The sequence below is a fragment of the Alosa sapidissima genome, chromosome 6 (genome assembly GCF_018492685.1).
Source record: "Alosa sapidissima isolate fAloSap1 chromosome 6, fAloSap1.pri, whole genome shotgun sequence".
NCBI classification, from domain to species: domain Eukaryota; kingdom Metazoa; phylum Chordata; class Actinopteri; order Clupeiformes; family Clupeidae; genus Alosa; species Alosa sapidissima.
Window position 1 is genome coordinate 16,524,632 of NC_055962.1, and position 13,172 is coordinate 16,537,803.

The 13,172-nt window shown below is 42.7% G+C and overlaps 1 protein-coding gene across 2 annotated transcripts in view; it reads left to right on the top strand.

Annotated features, from left to right (window-relative positions):
• LOC121711832 (RAC-alpha serine/threonine-protein kinase-like) overlaps nucleotides 1-11,632 on the top strand; it is a 39,568-nt gene extending 27,936 nt beyond the window's left edge. For both annotated transcript variants that reach the window (XM_042095672.1, XM_042095673.1), the window contains exons 7-14: nucleotides 2,229-2,294; nucleotides 2,760-2,828; nucleotides 4,218-4,343; nucleotides 5,417-5,545; nucleotides 7,853-8,067; nucleotides 8,337-8,424; nucleotides 8,813-8,915; nucleotides 11,057-11,632. In XM_042095672.1, coding sequence (XP_041951606.1) covers nucleotides 2,229-2,294; nucleotides 2,760-2,828; nucleotides 4,218-4,343; nucleotides 5,417-5,545; nucleotides 7,853-8,067; nucleotides 8,337-8,424; nucleotides 8,813-8,915; nucleotides 11,057-11,136 — 876 coding nt within the window. In that variant the 3' untranslated portion in view covers nucleotides 11,137-11,632. The remainder of the gene's footprint in view (nucleotides 1-2,228; nucleotides 2,295-2,759; nucleotides 2,829-4,217; nucleotides 4,344-5,416; nucleotides 5,546-7,852; nucleotides 8,068-8,336; nucleotides 8,425-8,812; nucleotides 8,916-11,056) is intronic.
• The last annotated feature ends 1,540 nt before the right edge of the window (nucleotides 11,633-13,172 follow it).

Consider the following 13,172-nt stretch of genomic DNA (forward strand, 5'->3'; position numbering starts at 1 on the left):
TTATACATACAGTATTTCACTATGCACATCATATACACATGTCACTACACGTATCATATGTCACTATACGTATCATACATACGTATCATACATATGTCATTATGCTGCCCTACAAAGGCTATATTTATATATTTTTTTATATATACTTTTTTGATCCCGTGAGGGAAATTTGGTCTCTGCATTTAACCCAATCGGTGAATTAGTGAAACACACAAACAGCACACAGTGTACACACAGTGAGGTGAAGCACACACTAATCCCGGCGCAGTGAGCTGCCTGCTACAACGGGGGCGCTTGGGGAGCAGTGAGGGGTTAGGTGCCTTGCCCACTGGTCGGGGCTCGAACCGGCAACCCTCCGGTTACAAGTCCCGAGTGCTAACCAGTGGCCCACGGCTGCCCACGCTAAGAGCAGTATCTGCAAGAGCAGTATCTGCACTTTTTCCAAAAAAAATTTTGCACAAATAAGAAGTACATGATCTGCTCTTCAATCTGTTAAAATTTCATATGGCTACCTAATAAATTTCCTAGCTAAATTTACATTTTTAGTTTGCAGTTTGTATAGAAAAGTAGAGGGAAACCAAGGCAGAGTGCAGTATCTGCCCTTACTGCCTTGATTTCAATGACCATTACTGCATTCTGCCTTTGTTTCACTTGCCCTTACTCTAATAGGGTGTGTGTGTGTGTGTGTGTGTGTGTGTGTGTGTGTGTGTGTGTGTGTGTGCACAGGGACAGACTGGGAGTAAAAAAGGCCCTGGACTTTCTTCTCAAAAGGCACACCATTCACACTCACACACACATTAGGTGTCTATCATGATACAGTCTCACAATATTAAATGCCAGTGAAAGTATCAAAGTATATTCAAAATAGTCAGTCAGATTTTACAAAAAGTAATTAACATATACTTTGATAAATATAAGCAGCAGTGTGCAAAGGTGTCAAAGGTTAGGTTTTGGTGTGCAGCAATGCAATATTGCTTGACATGAAAGTTTACAAGAATACACGATTGATTTTGTTCTATTTTTACATAAATGTTTATAAATGACAGTTGCCATTGTTAAGGCATCAAGCAGCATATCTTCACTAAAAATGTAGTAAGTACCTCCTCAATTAATATAAAAACTGAGTGATTATGATCACTTGCTACACTTACTGCAAAATGTTATTGTATGGCCATGTAAGTATAAGCAGTAATGCAAAGGCAAAGTGCAGTATGGCCTATAAAACTACCAAATTTTGCCTAAATGTCAAAAAACAAAATGTTTAATATTCACCTCACTTTGATCTATCTAAGTATACCCCTTGTTGTTGAATATAATTTGATGCTTATAATTGGTGTAAGAAAAACACAAAAAGCTGTTTTTCTCAGTTTGGCATTTTTGCAGATACTGCTCTTTGGCTTTGTAGGGCAGTATGCACATCATGTACATACTGTACGTATCATATACATATGTCACTATACGTATCATATACATATGTCACTATGCACATCATATACATATGTCACTATACTGTACGTATCATATACATATGTCACTATACTGTACGTATCATATACATATGTCACTATGCACATCATATACATATGTCACTATAGACCCTTTCAACAAGGTAAACAAAAACAATGCTTGAACATTCTATTTGGGCCCCAATCTACTTCCTCTGCATTAAGATAACATATGGAATGTTAAAAAGGAAGTCTTGTGGGGCCAACTATGATGCTGATAATGGAACTCTCTTGAAAGGGTCTATACGTATCATATACATTATGTCACTATGCACATCATATACATATGTCACTATGCACATCATATATATGTCACTATACGTATTATACGTATGTCACTATACGTATGTATCATATACATATGTCACTATACGTATCATATACATATGTCACTATATAGGTATATGCTGTACATACAATATGTCACTATGAATGGCTCATCCTCCTACTAACAACAACAACATTACATAGTGCAGTACTAGACGTGCACATCCGCAATGTCAAAGACTCCGTCTCCTTACTGTAAAAATGAGATTGAAACCGTTATTTTAAGGTAAAAACCCCAACATCATGTAGCTTAAATTCTGCATCGTCCTCTTTGGGAGGGCAATATTTTTTTATTGGTGACTAAACTCTGGTTCAGTGAATGGCAGAGATGCGTTCTGGTTGACGGTGTTACTATGTGTCACCGTTTGATGTAATCTGTTCTGTCACTCTCGGCAGGATGAGGTAGCACACACTCTGACTGAGAACCGGGTTCTACAGAGCTCCAAGCACCCTTTTCTCACGGTGAGATACAACCGTCTGACATTTTGTTTTTAGACAAGAAATCTCAATCGTCAGTCCTACTCCACACAGTTTGGTGCCGTTCAGTTGTAGTTTGTGTTACTTCTGCGGTCCACTTAGAGTTTTGATTTGTCCCATACCCTAACAGCTTGTTTTCATTGTAGGACACACTGACATATTTAATACAGTGATCTGGGTTTTAATTTCTCTCTATATCATGAGGTGCAAATGCAGTGATACCCCAAACTTAGGATGCTTCTGTGAATATAGGCTCTAGTGTCAGCTAGTTAGTGGTTGTGCACAGCTCATTTTCCACTCTCTGTGATATGCATTGGGAGAGATGTAGTGATAATGTGTTAGTTGAACTAATTGAGAGTACTCCGGTGCTGTCAGACTCATTGGAAGTTGCTTGATGCATATACAGTAAGTGTATCGCCTGATGCCATCTTCTTTTGACTGCTCCATCAGGGATTGAAGTATTCCTTCCAGACACATGATCGATTGTGCTTCGTCATGGAGTACGCCAATGGTGGAGAGGTGAGTGAGTTTGTGTGTGTATGTGTGTGTTTGTGTTTGTGTGTGTGGGACGGTGTATTTTATTTGTGTGTGTGGGTGTGTTTTATTTGTGTGTGTGTGTGTTTGTGTATTTGTCTGAGTGATTTAGTGTGGGTTTCAGTATGAGAGAGTGTGTGTGTGCTTGTGTGTGTGTTGTGGAATGATGAGCAAGGCTTCCAGGACTCACCAGTGTTATCAGTTGCTCATTATCTATATCATCTTCTGTTCTGTTTATTATTTTGCTCATTTGACTGGTTTACTCTCGTGCTTGGTGTCCGTGTGCTATTTTCAGACCAGTGTTCAAAACTACTACAGGGGGAAGTGCATAAGCACATCTCTTCTATGTTTTGCATAAGCAAAGCAGGAGCTTCCCACGATGAGGCCTCTGATGTAACACCGTTTCCCTGTAAAGCTGTCATCTTTCAAGGCCAAATACAGGCTGCCGTTCCGGGTTGGTCGGCTACACGAGGGCTAAACAATTGGGGAAATATCTAATTGCGATTTTTCTGACAGATATTGCGATTTGATTTATGTTATCATTTTTGAAAGTCAAGCTTCAGTTAAAAGTCAAAATATGATTTCCTGGGAAAGACCAGCACTACCTCCGATTGCCTTTTTGTACAGTACATTCATCATACTACTGCTTGTGGTGCTTTTAGAAATGTTGGCACATGTTCAGTGTGTTGTCTTAGGAAGTAGCAAAACACTCCCGGTTGGTTGCAACAATCATCTTGAGTCATGAGCTGAACGATTAGTTGCGGCCTTCGTAATTTGCTAATTGCATTAGTTCAAATTAAAAATCGATTAATCTTAATCTGTCAGCGCCTGAGTAGCGTAATAGAACACATCGAGTCGATGACGGTCCGGAGACCAGCCCCATTGTCACGGTCGTGCTGGTGCCTATTTGGGTATTGTTAGATGATGACATGCAAATATCTGCAGTCTCCTTCTTTTGAAGTCGTAAATCAATATGGAGACTACTGTATATAGTCGGGAGAAAGACAGTATCAAGCAAAACAAACACAGACAGGCTCCACTCGCAGTGTACAGGGCTGCAACAGACTGACTGCAGACTGAGTGGTACATGTTGCCATGCTTCCTGTTGCCATGTAACCATCTACGTTGTGTTGATGCCAGAGAAGCCCATCAGATCAGGTGGTAGAGATACTGGGGCCTTTAGATCCACCCTGATGAGGGCCCAGTATGCAGGCTGTGTCTCTATAGTTACAGATGTCATAGATTTGTTGGATATTGTATTGATATATATATTGCATAAATGTCATATATCAGCTATGTTGGATGTATTACAATGAAATGTTATATTGACTAAGGAGACCCTATAATGTTCTCTCTGGTGTCCCCTGTCTTCAGCTCTTCTTCCATCTATCCAGGGAGCGGGTATTCACTGAAGAGCGCTCTCGCTTCTACGGTGCCGAGATCGTGTCTGCGCTGGACTACCTCCACTCGGAGAGGAATGTAGTGTACCGTGACCTCAAGGTGAGAACGTGCCAGAACCACTTACCAGAGAGCACCTCAGCAGAACTCACCTGAGCTGAGGGAGGGACATTCTCTGAAAACTGACCCCATGAAAAGACAGCTCAGCTGGTCGGCTATGGAATTTATTTCCAGCTTTAAGACTTAGTTTGAATAATCTCATATTGTACTTGTCTTAACACTTTGTGTAGTGTTTTAACTGAAAGAAACTATTTCTTTTGGAATTTTCATCTATAAAAGCTACACTGCCTGGCAAAAAAAATGTCACACACTAATATTTCTTTGGAGCGCCTTTAGCTTTGATTACGGCATGCATTCGCTGTGGCATCGTTTCCATAAGCTTCTGCAATGTCACAACATTTATTTGCGTCCAGCGTTGCATTAAGATCTTGTATTGATGATGGGAAATTCGGACCACTGCGCAGTCTTCTTCAGCACATCCAGCACAAGATTCTCAATGAGATTAAGGTCTGGACTTTGTGGTACCGAATCCATGTGTGAATGATGATGTCACATGCTCCCTGAACCACTCTTTCACAATTTGAGCCCGATGAATCCTGGCATTGTCATCTTGGAATATGCCCGTGACATCCGGGAAGAAAAAATCCATTGATGGAATAACCTAATCATTCAGTATTTTCAGGTAGTCAGCTGACCTCCTTATTTGGGCACATACTGTAACGTTGCTGAACCTAGACCTGACCAACTGCAGCTCTTACCTGTTTGCTTAGTTAAATACAGGTAGTGACTTTTTTTTGACCAGGCAGTGTATTTGATTGAGGCATTTCACTTTGGCCGTGGCCAGAATCATTACAGCCCTGATGTAAGACTGTGTTTGTGGTGTTTGTGTTGTCGATGACTCGGGTGATTCCCAGAGCGGATGGATGACTCATGTCATGCCATGTTTTAGTGGCATTTGGTGTGAACTGTGCCTTGCTGGGTTTAGACCAGCTGACATTTTCTCAGCTGATCCCCTACTGTGAGACTGCTGAGATACTGGCTCGTCACCTGGGACTAGTCGACTTGAAAATCTCGCTCATGTTTGTTATTTGTCGCCGTTCCCTGTGGCGCTCTAGCTGGAGAACCTGATGCTGGACAAAGATGGCCACATTAAGATCACTGACTTTGGGCTCTGCAAAGAAGGCATCACGGACGGGGCCACCATGAAGACCTTCTGCGGCACGCCGGAGTATCTGGCCCCTGAGGTGGGTGACCCAGCTCATGACCGCGTCACACAAACACACACATAGACAGCATAGCACAATGACATGCACACACAGGTGCTGATTCAGTAGCTAAGCTAGTTTAATTCTCATGTTTACTTATAGATTTACATTTATTAATTTAGCAGACGCCTTTTATCCAAAGCAACTTACAAAAACGAGGAATAATTCAAGTAACAATACAGAGGGGTCTTTAGGTAGCAATTAATACGCCATCAATCAATACTATTACAATGTACTATGCATGTAGTGCCCCAGCTGTGAAGCTTTGGTTATTGTCGGTGGCGGTGCCTGATAGCCTCCCAGGGATGAACCCAGTCTGTGAGAAGTTCAGAATTCAACCAGATGCAACGTTTTGATTTCGCCCAGATAAGCACACTTTACCATACGGAAAGCTTCTCTGAGGTGCAAAATGTTCACAGGAAACACATTCAGGACTAGTGTATGTACCTCTGTCTCTGGGCTCGGTCATGTACGATTGTGTGTGTGTGTGTGTGTGTGTGTGTGTGTGTGTGTGTGTGTGTGTGTGTGTGTTCTGTGTGTGTGTATGCATGTGTGTGTGTGCATGTGTGCAGTGGTGTAGTCTACTTTTTTGAGGTGGGCATACTGTATATTTTGGCCAGTAATGGGCTCAGTGGTTACCAAACTGGGGGTCGGGACTCGACCCCTCGGGACCAATATTAAGGGACAAAAATGTTTGTGGGGGTCGCAGATTTGCACTTACCTGCCCCTTGCATGTGTGAGGGACAGCATAAATTCACTTTCATTGTGTGGACTGTGTGCTGTGTATCTCAAAGGCAATGAAACTCCATGTGGCACTTAATCTTTGTACTCATCTCTCATAGAGCAAGGCCTAACAGAGTGATTGTTTTAAAGCAGCAGAACACCATCACATCTTGAGACAGGTTGTGTGTCTTCGACATGTCAATAGAAATATAACCTGTTTTGTAAACTCATCACATGCACTAAAGGTTTTTGCATCTGGCATTATATCGCAGTAACAGTGTGGTAGATAATGTTATTACCCATAAGTACAGATAATATATCTCTCCATCAATGCATACCATGAAGATAGCATGGTTCTGGCTAGTAAATAAAGTTCATGATAGATACTTAATCCAGACAGCCACAGTACACATCATGTAGATCGTTTACAGACAGACATGGCGATTTGGAGTCCCAAAGAAGAATCCCAGATAAATTGAGAGAAGAACGAAAGCTAGACTACAGCATGACTAGCCTGTGTTATTACCGTGTTATGTCCACAAATTAAACAACCTAGAAGGGTAACTTGGTAGCAATACAAGTCTCATAAAAAGCGTGAATGATGTTTTTGACTTTTAACTTACCTTCGGAAACGTCAGGTCGGGCAACCTTATTAAAAAAGTTCTGAAGGTCTTGCTGTCCTTTGCGCCTGGCCATCCTCGTCGTCCCCAACTAAAAACCTGGAACGCTGCTGTGCTGCTGCTTTAACCTGGCAGCTCGGGGTCGGGGGGAAGGCTACCTAGCGAAATTCACTGGCATGTTTTCCTCACGCATGGAGGCTTTTCAAATAATAATAATAGTAATAATAATAATAATAATAATAATAATAATGTTCACGAAAGTTAGACGCTGTGTTAATAAGTCATATATATTACACCATACCTGTCAACAGCCCTGGAAAAGTGTGCCCTGGAAATGCGAACTCTCGGATGATGAGATGATAGTTGCTTAATCCGATCAGAATGGTGAGAACATGGAGAACGTATCAGCCCACTCCAGATGTACAATGACTTTTCGTAGAAGCCTCGAGTTTACAAAGTCCTTTAGCAACTACGCACCCCATGCTAGATTTTTGTTTTGGCTGACAGTGAGACAGAAAAGCCGCGTCTGATTGGTTGGTCGCAATGGAAACCATAGATCAATGCAACGCTGCATGGTTTCATATCTGGAAACAACTGACGGAGAATCCATGGGAGATTGATTGCCGCAATCTCCGAATGAATATTGTAAAGTGTAATATCGTTGTGTTGTTAAATTACAAGGCTTCCATGAGAAGTGGCCGTTGATGAAACGTGGCTGTGCTATTCTAAATATTGAAATATGAATTTTAAGTGGGTATACTGAACATTTTAGGTGGGTATACTGAAATAACCAAAATTTTGAGGTGGGTATACGGTGTATACCTGCGTTCTACGTAGACTACACCACTGCATGTGTGTGTGTGTGTGTGTGTGTGTGTGTGTGTGTGTGTGTGTGTGTGTGTGTGTGTGTGTAACGTGTGTAATCTGTATGTGCACCTCTCAGGTGCTGGAGGACAATGACTACGGCCGTGCGGTGGACTGGTGGGGTCTGGGCGTGGTCATGTACGAGATGATGTGCGGCCGGCTGCCCTTCTACAACCAGGACCACGAGCGCCTGTTCGAGCTCATCCTCATGGAGGAAATCCGCTTCCCACGCACCCTTGGCCCCGAGGCCAAAGCCCTGCTCTCCGGCCTGCTGCACAAGGACCCCAAACAGCGGTGAGACAGCCGGGGGCACAGGGTCATGACCTTTAGCCCAGATCATTAGGGTCATGTCAGGTTTGGCTAGTGACAGAGACAGAGGATGTACTTGTACCCAACTGTGAACAACATCAAAGCCAAAGGCTCAGTACCATAGACCACAGGTACTGATAAATTGCATGTCTGTGTAACGCTATGACACACTGGGTTGATGCATCTGTTAAATGACGGAATACAATGGTTTTCTGACGTGTGTGCTTGTGTGTTTGATTTCTCTGCCTCCACAGGTTAGGGGGTGGCCCTGATGATGCTAAAGAGATCATGCAGCATACCTTCTTCTCTGGAATCCAGTGGCAGGATGTGTACGGGAAAAAGGTGTGTAGTGCCACAAACAGATCATCCTTTTGTCCGGCGAGCTCCTTCAGAGGTTTTTGTTTCAAACCTCTCAAAACCTAATTCAAACTTAATTAGCACTGGAATTGAAGAAGTGTTTGTGTGCATGCATGTGTACATTCAGGGGGAGAAAGAATGAGGACTGAGAGAGCGAGATCATGTACACCCATGCCAGACAGATATGAATGCGTGAATGATATAGAGAGAGAGAAAGAGTGTGAACTATTAGTGACCTTGTAGCTTACAACAGTTGAGCAAGTACACTTTGCAGTTCCCTCTCTCTTTTTCCGTCTAGTTCCCTGTCTATTTATTATTAGACAGTTATTAGCTATTTTTTTTAAATAATTGCTTCTTGCATTTTCACCCTTAGCTGGACCCACCCTTCAAGCCCCAGGTGACTTCCGAAACGGACACGCGGTATTTTGATGTGGAGTTCACTGGACAAACCATCACCATCACTCCCCCTGGACAAGGTATGTGCTTACTAGTGAATCACCGCTAATCGAGTGTAGATGGAAAGTTATGTTCATGTTGGTTTCATGGTTTATGGAAAAACATAATAGGCTTAGGCCCATTTATAGCATCAGATTTGGTGGAAAAGAAATGCAAAGCCTGTAGAGATAGAGCAATGAAGACTGATAAAATAGAGAGAGAGAGAGAAAGAAAGAGAGAGAGCAGACAATGATCTGCATGGGACTATATTGACATCTATATGTAGTATCTGACCATTTGCTTTTGACAGCCAAACTCATGGACACATACTATTTGTCCTCTTGGCTTGTGACATTAAAAAACATAGGGAGCATTATATCCTATAATCAGACCCTTAAACAGTGTCTGGAGCTTTGTGACACTCCATCCACTCTCTGTAAAGTCACTACTCCAATGGCTCTTTGCCCGACCAACAAAAACATCTTTGCTTTGCTGTGTGAAGTCCAGCTAAGTCATTACACAGCCACATGGGGATGAAAAGCCTCTTCCAAACCGTGGGAGTCAAATACAGGGAGCCGCGCACGGACGACTTTTGGATTGAAGTGGCATAACTAGTCAAGGCGTACACACACACACATACACACATACACACACACACACACACACACACACACTCACAGGAGCGTGCACAGGAGGAATCGGATTCTTATTTGAGCTGATGTTGATTGTGTCTCATGGCAGATGGGAGATGGGTTGTGTGTGTGTGTATGGGGGGTGGGGGTTCAGATGAGGCGGATACCGGCCACAGAAGCACACCAGTACTGGGATGCTAAGGAGGTGAAATGGCTGGAGGGTGCAATATTAATCTAAAGGCCACTGGCTGGGAGTTGTGGATACAACTATATGGAGAAACTTACCTTCAGATTGTCTAAGGATGGGAAGGCTCTAGTATGTTTTTGGAAAAGACATTATGTATTGTGTAAACAACACTAAGAAATATTTTGAAATATTTCATCACAATAATAACTTTTCATGTCTACAGTTTAGTTAGCATGCCCATGTTCTCAGCACGTCTAAACAATTGAAAATGAAAAAGTCCTGGACAGTCAAACAGACAAGCTGCTGCATCCAGGCAGGGCCAAACTCACATCTGCACGGTCTACTCCTCTCCCATTCTACAGCCCACATCTGTCAGAGAGAGAGAGAGTGTCTGAGAGGGGGGGGGGGGGGGGCGGGGGGCGAGAGAGAAAGAGGGAGGGAGAGAGAAAGAGAGGGGGGAGGGAGAAAGATAGAGCATCCTGGTGTGCAAGAGGGCCTCAAGGGGAGGCTGGACCGGAGGCTGTCCTCAGCACCACACCTGACCCTTGTTGCCTGGACTACATACACAAGGCAGCCAGAAGTCTTCCAATATGAATCTGAAAATCTAATACCAGTATGATGCTGTCACAGTTGCAACAGGGTCAGAAGTATGGCGAATGTCTGTTTAGTCAACACTAATGGAAAACAATGAAAGGCTATTCTTGATATCACTGGATTCAGTGGCAGAGTGATATCAAGAATATCACAGGAGATTCAGCCTTAAGGGTCTGTTGTGTCTCAGTCACACACACAGAAAACCAAACTTTCTGTTAAATGCTTGTCTTGACAAGCTTCTGGTAAATCAGACTGAAGTGTGTGACATGCTTTTGGGCTTGTTGTTTGGTGTTGTCCAGATGAGTCATCTCTGTACTGCACTTACTTTCAGGCTGTGTGATTTAGAAACTAGTTTAATCTCGCAAAAAGTGCACCGAGAAATTCCTATCACAAAAGGCAAACAGGAGGCTCTCTTTGAAGCTGTCAATGTGTGAAGTTTTCAGCTGTAAGTGGTACACTTGAACTATATTGAGAAGAGTTGAAGATTCGCCTTCCTCACTTTCTCATAGATCCCTTAGTGGTATACTTGGGAACACATCGCCCCCTAGTGTTGTCAACATGTCATAGACAGTAGACATCAAAGAGGACCACAAACTTGAATGAATAATAACAACTAAATAAACAATATTAAATAAACCTAATTAATAATAACAATGAAATAACAATCAAACTAAAATAGCAACGGCAGGTGGAAGCGATGATGATGATGATGATGATGATGATGGTGACGATGATGAGGAGGATGACTGTGTGCTCCTTTCTCTTGCAGATGACAACATGGAGTCCTTTGACAGTGACAGGAGGCCTCACTTTGAACAGTTCTCCTATTCGGCCAGTGGAACTACATAGTCCTCCTCTGCTACTCTCCCCATCTCACTCTCTCTCTTCCTTTTTGTCTCTTTTACTCTTTCTCTCTGACACTCTTTTCCCCCCATCTGTCTTTCATTCACTCTGCTCTTTCCTCTCTTTCCCCTTTTCAGCTCTACTTTATCATCCCTCTTTCTCTCCATCTCTCTTCCCTCCATCACATCTCTTGTGCTTCTGTATCTCTTCTATCCCCTCTATCTCCTTCTCTTCTCTCTCTCTCTCTCTCTCTCTCTCTCTCTCTCTCTCTGCACTCTGTTCTGATCATCATCATCATCATCCTCCAGTTTTCCTCCAGCTCCCACAGCTTCTCCTGCCAACTTCTCCCATCATGCAGCATTGGTTCTACTTTTTCCCAGAATTTCTCCCCCTTTGCCACAGGGAGGGATAACACTACACACTCCAGGAAGTTCCCAGAAACCACCCCCCGCCCCTCCCACACACACACACACACACACACACACACACACACACACACACACACACACACACACACACACACACACACAATCCACAGCAGCCATGACTTCACCGCATCTGCCACAACAAGACCCCTGCTTTCTTTTCCTTTTTCCTCTCCTGTACGTGTCATTTGTCATGGCTTGTTCCAGCTCTTGATTTCCATTGGCTCTTCGTTTGGTCATTAGTCAGTCACCTGAACTGATTTTTTCAGCCACAGATATGGCTAGGTACAAATTCTGTAAAAGAGGAATGTCTAGTTTTTTGTTTGTCTGTTTGTTTGTTTGTTTTTTAAAAGAAAAATGACTCCCTCTGTCTGTCCTGGTTTGGAGGACAAGGGAGGATCATGCCTTGAAGGATCATTTTGAGGTCTGTTGGATGCTTCAGTTCCTTTAGAGGTATTCCTTTAAACTCTCCTTCAAGTACTCTCAGCTTCCCAGACATGCATTCAGTGATGCTGCGTGTCTAGGGAAAGAACGCCTTCAAAATAGAGAGGAGTCAAATTGAGAAAAATACAATTCCCATCAGAAATAAGACACGAAGCCTAAAAGTCTCCTGTAGAGGCCTGATGTACATGTATCGTTAGGTATCGTTGGAGCCTTATTCATCTTTCGTTATTCCATCAGCTCTCCAGTGTACTTACACATACGAATTTTCGTTGGTGGTATTTTACTTGCGGGAGGGGTAGGGGTGTTAAAGAAATTGAAGACACTTGTCATCAAAATACGCACAATCCATGCACAAATTCAACATTAAGGAAGATTTGGTACACATGTGAGGGCAGCTATTCCCAGCTATCATTTAATTCAAAAAATGATGTTCATGTTTATAGGTATGCTACCAGTTGGGGCTACGCTTCTAAGTGATGTTTGTTGTTTTGACGGATGAAGCTTTTTGGATCCTGCGTGGTTGTACTGATTTGTATGGTGGCGGTCAGTGTGTTTTTGACTGTGATTGATGTTTGCTGAATACTAGTGTCTTAAGCTGTCATGCCGGACTGGTCAAGAAGGACCCAGTCTGCACACTTGGGGGATGGATTTGGTAAGCCCTGGAAAAAACATATAACTGAGGATTTATTGTTTTTTGTTTTTTGTTTTTCTCGCAAAGGTGTATGTCACCCCAAAGAGTTAAAGGTGCCATGTGTAAGAATTGAGGTAAAAATATCCAAAAAATGAGCTACACGCATCAAAAGAATGAGAAGAAATAAGGGCGATGGTGTCATTTAAAAAATGACAAGGTATAGTGCTGCAGAGATATCAACCTGAATTAGCATGCTAAATTACTAGCCACAGCCCGACAGGTGTCATAATACCAGTTTCGGCCATGGGAGGCGGTATGCGGGCAACATAACCGCCAGCCAAACTGCAATACACGTGTCTCGGTTGTTACTCTAGGGTAGACCAACTCACTTCCTGGAGGTATACTGCTCCATCTTTTATGGAATGTGGAGTATGAATTGATTTTTTGGCAGACATTACACATGGCACCTTTAAAAGGAAAAGCTCAACTAAAAAAAAAACATGTATAAGTAAGCAAAATCATAATTACAAAAAAAATAAAAA